This window comes from Syngnathus typhle, linkage group LG7 (genome assembly GCF_033458585.1).
Source record: "Syngnathus typhle isolate RoL2023-S1 ecotype Sweden linkage group LG7, RoL_Styp_1.0, whole genome shotgun sequence".
NCBI classification, from domain to species: domain Eukaryota; kingdom Metazoa; phylum Chordata; class Actinopteri; order Syngnathiformes; family Syngnathidae; genus Syngnathus; species Syngnathus typhle.
The window spans coordinates 6698504-6709319 of NC_083744.1; the positions used below are offsets into that span (position 1 = coordinate 6698504).

A 10816-nucleotide genomic window follows, 5' to 3' on the forward strand; every position below is an offset into this window, starting at 1 on the left:
TGACCCAAAAAGCCTCATGCATTGTTAGTTTTTGTGATAAGACTCAAACGGCACACATTTAATGATAGTTATGGTTCTACTTAAATTCTAATAGGTCTATTATTTTGTTAATACAGTCCTAGAAACTCCTCAGTGAGATGCATTGCAGTTAGATACAAACTAACCTATTTGTAATCAGGCAAATAATAAATTAACTTCATCTTCAATTGGCTCTCAGAAAAGATGTTTATTTCTTAGACAAGAATTAGGTAACAAGAGAATCGCACTAAATATTAAGTATTTGCGAGCAAACATTACAAGCAAAAGAAATATCAACAATTATTGTCATGCAGATCACTTTTGCAATGAGTACACAATGAATCATTTTTTTGTATTTAAACAGTTAGATGTAACAATCTTGCTAGCCTTGACAAAATGTTACGAGCAGACTTTTGGTTAGGAAAATAGTGCACCCAGAAAAACAGTACAAAGAAGTCTTTTGTATTTTTAAAGTCACAACATCTTCGGTAGGTGATAAGCATAAAGCATGAGAAAAAAGGCACAATGTTCCTTTTTGGATCCATTCAGTGGGAGGCAATGCTGTGGAAGAACACTTCAAAAACAAATCCTGGTCAGTAGCCACTGATCAGAACATAAGAAACATTAACCTAATAATATCAGACTGGAATTACTCAAGTGGTCAAATTGCATCATTTTTATGATGACACTCACAGATTGCTGGTCAGACAATAGAATGAAACTCGGACAATTCGACAACACCTTAACCGCCCCTGTCATAAAACATTTTAAAAAAAAAAAAAAGAAAACTACTGGCCATCAGCCATGTCCTCCGCAGCTGGAGGACCAAACGTTGAATGTCCGTGTGAAAGTTCAGGCTTTCATCCTTATCGTTGGGCCGCATCTACTTGGACAGCTCCGCAGAAAGCCAGTCCAGTCCTTCGTACAAGCCGCTGCCCTGGGTGGCACAGGTCGGCTGAAGGTGCCACTGCAAACGGCGAGCGGTTCAATGACATGCAATCTGAGGTTGCTTTCTTATGGATCAAGGTGGCGTTGCTAGTTAACTTACCTCTTTGTTCCGCAGCTTGTTGAGAGCTAATTTTTCGGTGAGCTCGTTAATAGACAGGGCGTTGGGGAGGTCCTGTTTGTTGGCAAACACCAGCAACACGGCATCCTTCAACTCTTGCTCGCCCAGCTAGAAGCACAAATACCAGTCTTGAACTTTGTGCTTTCCGATATTGTCAATTTGAGATTTTTCCCCCCCCCCATAACTGGTCTCAATAATGAAAATAATATTAACCACGATTATTTTGGTGCTAAATAAAACTCAGGATTCTTCAAAAGATTGTTTAGATTTGGATAAAAACAAGAACATAACTAAACAAAAAATATGAAGACAAACACATTTCTTTGAGTTATTCTGTTCATTTGCTTCACCAATAACCTTGTTCTTGGCATGTGCTGGCTTGTGAAAGAACACCTTGTAACCTCAGACAGACTGCATTTAAATTTAGTGCAGAGATAATTCTGACAGTCACAGACAATATCAGAGGTATTACCATTTAAGCAGCAATAATACCCACCATCTTCGAGAGCTCCTCTGCAGCCTCAGCCACTCTTTCTCTGTCATTGCTGTCCACAACAAAAATGAGGCCCTGCAGGACGAAAACAAAACCGATGACTCAGACTCCACAGAAACAACATGAGATTGTGATGAACTGTTATTTGGTGTGATAGCTCAGACTTGATGTGTATGCCTTAACAAAAATCATTATAGACTAAGTTTTTTGTCATTTATTTATTCTTATAATATTGGGGGGGGGGGGGTTGATTAATTTCATTTACATTCATTTTCATGAGGAAAGCTTATTTAAGATACAAATGTTTTGAGTTACCAGCATTGTCAGAATAAATTAAACTCTCATCACGAGTCATGAGCTCTACAGACAACTCCTAAATGTCCATTGGAGCCAATGTGCTTGTGACTTGTTTGTCCATTTGTGCTCTGGGATTGACAGGCAACCAATCTCACTGGAATATGTTCCAGCTCATCCACTACCTTAATGAGGGGATCATTAAACAGTTTTAAGAACGCAGTGAGGGCAAGAGCAGCCCTATGGACAAGTGTGTGTTTTGTTGCAGCGACCGAGACTCGCCATTTCAGTTTGGTCCAACGGCTCGTACCTGTGTGTTCTGGAAGTAATGTCGCCACAGAGGTCTGATCTTGTCCTGGCCACCCACATCCCACACGGTGAAACTGATATTTTTGTATTCCACCGTCTCCACATTGAAACCTGACCAGGAGGATAGAAAATAAAGACAGATCTTAACACAAAATAACCAACAGTCACAACACGTTGTTAAAGATGTTTTATTACCTATAGTTGGGATGGTAGTTACTATTTCGCCAAGCTTCAGCTTGTACAAGATGGTAGTTTTTCCAGCTGCATCCAGACCAACTATGGAAGAACATTGTGAAGTGACAAGTTACAACAGCTCGATATCGACATGACAGTTGTTACATCATAGAACAAGCCAAGCTAGCAGAACATGCAGATAGGCTTCAGATAACAAGAAGGCTATATATTTTCTATAAAAAAAAACAAATGAAACAATCTGTTAGGCCGTGAACGCACCCTGACACAATGGGGTTTGGTGAAAACAGCTGAAGTTGGACAGGTAGTGTCCCTAATGTTGGAAAAAGTCGATGGAATATCACGATTGCGTCAAACTATTCTACTCCCTCGAGAGAGCAAAACGGACTGACAGATTCCCTTTGAAAACAAAATATACTCGTTTACAATCGGTCATTTTTGCAGCACTACGTCAAACTCGCATGATCGTGGTGATCTACAACTTGAACATTGCTAGCAGAGCTCCTCTGACAATAGCATTTAGTGAGCAGCGAAGCTAACCATCAAGCAGTACTTTTTCAACTCACCCATTAAAATCCTCATTTGTTTTTTGCCAAAAAGTCGACCAAACACTGAAGATAAAGTCAGCCCCATAACTGCTAGGTGATGTTTGATTCCTCCGCGAATACCCTAATTCTTAAAACAAAAGACAAAGGTGTAAGAAATGTTCGATATTATTTCGGAAAATCCCCGTACCGACTGCCACGTCCGGGCCAACGTGGAATGCGTCACGTCATCATCATTGTCTTCTTCTACGGCTTTTATTTGCAGCTGCCAAAGGAGCTTACTGGTTCATTTCCGCCACTAATCGGACTGGAGTATGACATGAACGAGTGGGGGGGATTTAAATAAAATTTGGATTTGTTCACTGTTATTGGTGTGTCTGACCCACCATATTCTCCAGAACTCATATTCTTTCTCATGTTCATATATGTGTAAATTCTCTTAATATTTTATATAAACGTAACTGCTCAATCAGAACACGGATTCAGCACCCTGAGCTTTGTAGCTTCCCAATACACATGGGCACAGACGGCGGACACAACAAACACACGCACGCACGCGCGCACGCACACACACGCACACACACGACCATTCATGGCCACAATCATTCCCAACAGTGATGTGCGGTGAGGGTTGGGGTTGGTGAGGCACTGACTCGGGGTCAGATTTACAAAAGTACTGTATGACGCTAAGGCATTGACTCTCAAGTCAGATTTACATGCATACATGGTTGTTATCCCATTCTTGATTAAATTTAATAACATTTTAAACACACCACTGTACATTTAAACACACCACTGCAGTGTTCTTACCTATACTTGTAAATGAAGTCCATTCTCCTGTCCTTCTGGACGAAGATCTCGATGACAGGGAAAGCAATAAAGTCGATTTTTTGCAGCACAACCACAAAGACAGTCTTTTTTAGAGCACCAATCCTTTTGAAACGAACGTGTTGTGGTCCGTCCCGGGAGGCCCGTAGTTTGAATTAATCCTCGCAAATCTGGCGTTGGTCTTCCCTTACTTTTGATTTCTTGCTTTGACTGAAAGTCAAGTTTTGAAACATTTCTTATTTTCGAGATTATATCCTCCATTTTCCGGTCAAATAAAGCCAAATAGCAACGCGTTAGCACCGAATGTTGTTGGTTGTTTTTCTTTTCTTTTTTTTCTTCTTCATTTACTCTCGTATTTACTCGTGTCGGGAACTATTAGCCGCAGGTCCACTATCGCCCCATCTTTGAGGCAAAAGTACTGGCTGCCTCAAGGCTCGTATTTTCCCGCTGACTGCAAGCACGCGCCGTTTGCACGCGCTCAGTACAGTGTGTGAGTGCTGCACACGCTCACACGCATGCCCTGAGAGGCACAACCTGTCACTGCCTCAACCTCCATGATTCTCGTCTCCCGTTGTTATTTGAACAAGAAATACAGCTATTTTGACTATGATCCAAATGTATAGGAAACACACCCAAATTGCATTAAAAGCATAGACCACAGGACATATATTATATTATGTTTTATTATATGATTCGTTTTTTAACAAATTATGGTCTGAGGAAACCATGTTGAGCCCTTTACCGCCCCTGGTGGCAAGGCGAGGCACTGCCTCACCTGCCTCCTATGAGTGCACGTGCCTGATTCCTAAGGACTATTCGGAGTGGTCAATGCATGTTTTTGGAATGTGGGAGGAAACCAGGGTACCTGGAGAAAACCCACACACGCACGGGGAGGACATGCAAACTCCACACAGGAAGCCAGAATCAAACCCGCACTTCTGAACTGTGGGGCAGACGTGCTAAACAATGGTCCAGTGTGCCGCCAAGATTTAACTGAATAAAAAGATGCTTTGAGTTGAAAGTCGTTTTATTTACAGCAGTGAGGTATGGGGCACACACACACACACACACACACACACACACAATAGAGGACATTTTTAAATTATCTAATTATGATTGACGCCAAAGGTAGAAGTGTCTTTAGTAGTAGTTTGCACTTAGCAATAATGATCATGTATTGTTAGAGCTTGATTATTTGGATTACACAATATAACACTGATAACACACAAAATTTACCCATTAGTGCTTACTCCATTTCCTAAAGCTGCAATTCTACAAGCGTGTACACTATCATAATTTATTGGCTGTGTGTTTTCTCAGTGATTTTTATTGTTCAGTTACCTCTGGTTTTCAGAAAGGCGCTTTTATTATTATTATCATCAAAATGATAATTATTTTTGGTGTTCTTCTATTAAATAATGGGAAATAGACTCATAAATGTTGGAAATGAGTGTGTTGGAAGACACAGACACAAACATATTTTGATGCAGACAGGTTCCTTTATTTATGAAAGTGATGACATTACTAATTTGCTGTCAATATAAGAGAAGGGAAAGGGAGTTGATAGAAAACCCAGAGATACAATGGCACCACTAAAGTTTGATATTATTTCACTGAGTCATCACAATAATCGAACACCATTGTGACAGAAGCCAGGCTGTTAAGATGAGTAATTAGTGGAGTATATCTCTGATGCAAACATACACATTGTCGTCTGCGCAGGCCGCAGTTTGCCAAAGTCCATCTTTAAGAAAAAAAAAAGCAAGTTATTACAGCATTATGTTCGTAGCCAACTTTGATCAATGTGTTTACTTACCGGACTCATCAATTTCCACACAGTCACCAGTCGTATCGTTTGGCTCTGAACCTGTTGTGTCAAAGTTGCGGAAATCTTCATCTGAGCCATCAGTCCATATGTAGTCAGTATCCTGGAAGACAACAAAAAAGTTGAATAAGGGACACGGAAATACAAATCCGAATGGTACTATTTGTTTGCCTTAATGCAATCTGTTTTGTTTGAACAATAGTTGAATCAAACAGTAACACGTAAACTGCTGCTTTGATTTGAGATAGTGTGGAGGTCAAGATTGCGTGATTACAAAGGATGTTGATGAATTTTAAGTGTACTATATTGAAAGAAAAAAGTTTTGTTATTATAATGTTACATTGATTGTTTTGCAGTTGAATTCAAGTCCTGCCAGTGTATATTTGACAAATGGTGGAACAACATTTGTTCCAACGTGTTTTCTTATCATTAATTACTCAACTCTATATGTCGTTTAATCTGGTGACAAGACAAGAGTCTGGAGAACACTTTCATTCTCCATTTGTTAAAAATACTTTCACTGAACACAATTGATGGGATTCAATCAGAATGTTTGTCCGGGTCAATGTTTTACATCAATTGCATCATGGAGTCCAATCCAGCCCTCCGACTCGTCACCATTCGCTCGAATCAGTTCAACAATAAATGCATTTTCCAAGTCATTGTGGATGGAGGCCAGATTTCCACCAAGAATGTTGCAGACGCTCTGAAGGAAAAAGAGAATCAGAAGTTGATTTCACTCATCTAGATCTGCCAGACAGTTTGCAAGGTATATATTGACTCTAGACCAAATTGTTCAGTCATCAGAAGGATCACTATTCATAATAAAGCGACATCACAACTATTTTCTTCCAAACCTCTGCATCAGCAAAAGACCTCTCTTCATCTTCGTAAATGTAACATTTACAGTCCAACTGAGTCCAGCCTCGAGGGCAGCTATTGGCTGCAGCACAATGGTTGTTTTGGGAGCAAAATAAGACATTTTTAGCAATTCTGGTGACAATAGTAACAATAATAATAATGATAGTAATAATAATAGTTCATTTGCAATATGATTCAGATTAACCAACCTATTTTTGGAGTCAATTTGACAGATTCCTTTGAAGAAGAAAGGCACATTGTTAGAATCTGACTGCCGAACATTTACAGATATACTGCAGCTATACATTAAGCACCATACAAAATGTGTTAAAAAATGACAAGATTTGAACTTACGACTCCAGTGAACAGTCCACTGATTCCACAAACGAGGAACAACAGGTGAAGAGCAAATGCCATCTGGAATGGGGAAAGAAAAAAAAGCAAATATTTCTGTCAATATATACTATGTCAGTATTTCATTTGCATCTAACTATGTGGAAAATGAAAAAATGCCGTTAAAGTTTCAGCAGTAGGATAGAAAATTGTGTGAAGTTACCTTGCAGTAGTTGCAGTCGTGATGCTTGATACTGACAAGGAAAACGAGGCGCTTTATATATGCTCAGTTGACAGTTTTGGAATGTGTAAGGTGTATATGATGGGAGTGTCTCCCATACAAAATGTCAAGCAAACAAAACAAAATTATAAGTTCCTGTTAGTCAAGAATTCAGCAGCGCAATGAAGCAGAAGAAGCTCTTTTGCAATCAACCCATTAAACTGATGGGTGAAAAATTGGGCTGTTTATAACTCAGCATTTCTGATGTACAGGTTATAAGTTAGTCACTGGCAACCAAAATAGAGCACTAAGAAATACTAGCTCCAAAAATCTTGGTAAAATGTACAACCACAACTGGGTCGCTAAAAATTTGTACGGGATACCTCAATATATGATATATGATATCTCAATTATGTCTTATTAAAGTAAGAAACTTATGGCCCTGCTTTGCTGCAACAGTCTCTACACTTGAAGAAAAACAAACAAAAAAACCTATGTGAACCAAGTCTATTAACTTGGTTCTCATCTTACTTGATTGATGTTTTAGGTAAGAGGTTTTAAAATAAGATCTGCATTGTTGAGTAATTACACAGCTTACCCAGATATGCAGCTTTTTTCCCCTTAGTACACGTCAAGTATGAAAAGAGCGAACGGGTGAGACTGGTTTCGGGACTAATCTTAAACTTAAATGCAATATACATTTATCCCAAAAATTGTCAGTACATTTAAAATCTCTAAAGAACTTTCAGTCAAAGTGCTATGGTGGCAAGTGCTGTACATATGAGGGAAAACAAGTACAAATTAAGATAGGTAAAACTGCAAAAAAGTGTTTCAAAAATATATACGAATGACAAAGTAAAAACAATGTTATGGATAAAAACAAGATACATGCTACAAAAAAACTGCATCTTTGGTTTTACAAATGTTTTCATTTCATAGCCCTAAACTGAGCAGAGCTGTCTAACCTCACGAGGTAGTACAGTCCACAAAGTTGGTACTTGACTGCAAAAGGCTTATTCTCTGAGCAACTTCATACTGAGTTTTTGAGCTTCTCCCCTCCAAGTGCACAGATGGCATGAGAACATAAAGTCGGCCAGTTCCTTTAAGAAACAACTTGAGAACAGCTCAAATATGAACAGGGAGTCAGTCAAGAGAGGCCAGTACTCAGGTAATATGCTCATAACTCCACGAGTAATGCCCCAGTAAAAATCTGAGCTGCTGCATTTTAGACCAACTGAAGACCTCCAAAGTGTTTTTTTCTGCTGAAGCGCTGCAATAATCTAGCCTGGATGGATTACATTCTCCATACTAAGAACGTTGGTATGATCTTAGTTTTGTACCGGTGTCTTGTGAATGAAATGTGCCTATGAATGAAGTTTTCCTCACCTTGTTTTGATGTTTGCATTTTTATTGATATGTTCAAAGAAACTGTGAAATAATCCAAATTAGGACTCAAGTTTTAATGGTCCAAGTACTACTTGGTTAGTAAATTAGTAAACAGCCAGAACCTCACAGCACCCAGGACTGCTGTAAGTAGTATTTTGGTTTACCCTAGCACAGACCCATAGAAAAGAAATGAAAAAAAAACATACACAGTTATTACCTCTAAACTTATTACCTAGAAAACATGTTCTAGAAAAGCTAAAAGTGAGGGGCTGGCACGACAATAACCTGTAAGAGCAGCATGTCCCCCAAATGAAAAGAAGCAAAGAAATATGGTGGATGCCAAGTTAGTACTGGCAGCACTTCCCCAGTGACCATATCCACCACAAAGGTGTTTTTGGTTTCCTGATTTAAATGAGGATTTAAATTCAAATGAGTTTCATTGAATTAATTAGGAATTAATGGCAACGGATATATATCCAAGGGGAGTACGCCTCATGCTTTGAGAGGCAATTTTTTTGTTACTGTGATGCGATGTGTCAGGTAGCCCAAACAAAATGGATGGATGGATAAATGTGTGGCTAAATTCAAACTTTACCCTTTAGATTTCACTTTACTCCAGTTATTGTTAAAGACAAATACAAGTAAAAAGTGATGTCAAAATGAACCCTGGGAACAGGCCACAGTTGACAAGCACAAGCACAATAATTATCGTAGCTGAAATAATTCAAGTGGATCGCCCGCATACCCATCAAACAACAAATTGACGTTACAGCTTTCCGTTCTTTTGACTGGCCCTATGGAATTGTTAGTATGACAATGGCTTTACCGACAATTATGAAAGCTCCTGAGTGCGTCATCAAATAATTGCACTTAGTCAGTCTTTAGTTCTTAGTTGTTCATATGGACAAAAAACAAACAAATTTAAGATTCTTTTTAATTTATTTATTCATACATACATACATATATACATACATACACACACAAATATATATATATATACATATATAAATCTACATATAAATATATTATGACTTGCAAATCTAGATTTGTGTTTATATATAATATATATATATATATAGTATGACTTACACCAGGGGTGTCCAAACTTTTTTCTTTTATATATATATATATATCAACACAAATCTAGATTTGCACAATTTCCTGACCACCCTTTTGTCAAGTACTAAATCGGTGCATTAACTTATTTTGGTGGTCAGTGTCAGAAGCTAAATAGATTTTATAAAAATAAAAAAATTGGTGACACACAGGAACCCGTTGTTACCTTATAATTAAGGTAAACCTTATAATTAAGATAAATCATCATAATGACTTCCCCCCGTGACAATGACGGATGCATTCATAAAAGACGGTGATGTATCTCTGGTGGCTATGCAAAATATGTGGCTTGTCAGTTTCACAGTAAGTGCTTGCCAGGTGTCCGTTGTTGCCAGTGTTCATTTTGACAGCACATATTCCCACTTTGATTGAAAGGGCATTGATACATGCACACGCTGGACAGGAATCAAGCGCCAAGAATACTTTTTTCTACAACGGCAACAGCAGATAGACACATTTAATTAATTCATGATAATGAAACGTTGCATGGTGTAGTTCTTTAAATGATTTTGGCACTTTCAGTCCTCCATAGCACGCATTGTTTGTGTGCGCGCGCGTGCGTGTGTGTGATTGAAAAATTATTTTGTCCGATTTTTGGCAGTGTTGACGCACCACGGCATAATACTGCCTTCCACAGTTACTGTATCAATTACACCACGAAGGAGGTAAAACAAAACAAAACAAAACAAAGCAAAACAAAACCACTAAATCCTTCAGCATAGCCTTTAATGCCTATATATGATTCTCAGTGACCGGGCCAAAAATAGTCCCGTGAGAAAAATGAGAAACTCCCTGTGATGACAGGTGTTCTGGATAAACATCCCCTAGTTGTACTATGTTCATTTTGTTTTCGCCTTGATGAACACTCTGATGAAGGCGGAAGTACATGCCGAAACATGTCAGGTAATGCAACCTAAATATCTTCTTTGTGATAAAAGAACCAGTAAAAATAATAAACATCCCCTGTCACGATCATGTGCCCAGAAAGTCAAAACCCAAAGCAGAGCTACAACATGATAAGCGCAAACAAACAAATTATTTGTAATAATATGTCAGCAAAAGACTGACGTAGAATAAACTTAATTGCAAAATGCAAACAAAAGTACACAATTAATACTAGGTAGTATCCTAACTACACAAGAAAGGAAAACTATGTTTAATTACGCACAAAACCGGAGAATCATAATAACTTAAAAGAAAATGTAAAGACACCATTAAAGTTTGATGCTGTCTACTTTGTCATCACGATTAGGAAACTCCATTTGTGAAGAGGATGGTAAGAGGGGCTGAGCAGCTTAGTCTCCCATAGTCCATCTTTAAGAAAAAAAAA

At 38.5% G+C, this 10816-nt stretch overlaps 2 protein-coding genes across 3 annotated transcripts; both read right to left on the reverse strand.

Moving 5' to 3' along the window:
• Nucleotides 1-201: 201 nt before the first annotated feature.
• LOC133156464 (ADP-ribosylation factor 4-like) lies at nucleotides 202-3152 on the reverse strand. The gene is made up of 6 exons (XM_061282186.1): nucleotides 2939-3152; nucleotides 2376-2456; nucleotides 2182-2291; nucleotides 1581-1652; nucleotides 1067-1192; nucleotides 202-985 (listed from the first exon to the last, which is right to left on the reverse strand). The coding sequence occupies exons 1-6, from the start codon at nucleotides 3003-3005 to the stop codon at nucleotides 902-904; spliced, it is 540 nt and encodes a 179-aa protein (XP_061138170.1). The 5' UTR covers nucleotides 3006-3152; the 3' UTR covers nucleotides 202-901.
• Nucleotides 3153-5224: 2072 nt separating this feature from the next.
• On the reverse strand, nucleotides 5225-7060 carry LOC133156465 (galactose-specific lectin nattectin-like). Of its 2 annotated transcripts, none has more exons than XM_061282188.1 (7): nucleotides 6998-7060; nucleotides 6786-6850; nucleotides 6641-6668; nucleotides 6428-6513; nucleotides 6145-6276; nucleotides 5562-5673; nucleotides 5225-5489 (listed from the first exon to the last, which is right to left on the reverse strand). In XM_061282188.1, the coding sequence occupies exons 2-7, from the start codon at nucleotides 6846-6848 to the stop codon at nucleotides 5419-5421; spliced, it is 492 nt and encodes a 163-aa protein (XP_061138172.1). In that variant the 5' UTR covers nucleotides 6849-6850; nucleotides 6998-7060; the 3' UTR covers nucleotides 5225-5418. The 2 variants fall into 2 exon arrangements, with proteins under 2 accessions (XP_061138172.1, XP_061138171.1); XM_061282187.1 differs by having other exon boundaries at nucleotides 6786-6848; nucleotides 6988-7056.
• Nucleotides 7061-10816: the final 3756 nt, after the last annotated feature.

Excerpts from the sequence above, each read along its gene's own strand:
- LOC133156464 (XM_061282186.1), bottom strand. The coding sequence starts at position 3,005 with ATGGGGCTGACTTTATCTTCAGTGTTTGGTCGACTTTTTGGCAAAAAA. Across the intron at positions 2,457-2,938 it reads ACAAATGAGGATTTTAATGG|TTGGTCTGGATGCAGCTGGA; the intron begins GTGAGTTGAAAA and ends GTTCTTCCATAG. Across the intron at positions 2,292-2,375 it reads AACTACCATCCCAACTATAG|GTTTCAATGTGGAGACGGTG; the intron begins GTAATAAAACAT and ends CCTCCTGGTCAG.
- LOC133156465 (XM_061282188.1), bottom strand. The coding sequence starts at position 6,848 with ATGGCATTTGCTCTTCACCTGTTGTTCCTCGTTTGTGGAATCAGTGGA. Across the intron at positions 6,514-6,640 it reads CAAATTGACTCCAAAAATAG|CCAATAGCTGCCCTCGAGGC; the intron begins GTTGGTTAATCT and ends ATTGTGCTGCAG. Across the intron at positions 6,277-6,427 it reads GGTCTTTTGCTGATGCAGAG|AGCGTCTGCAACATTCTTGG; the intron begins GTTTGGAAGAAA and ends TTTTTCCTTCAG.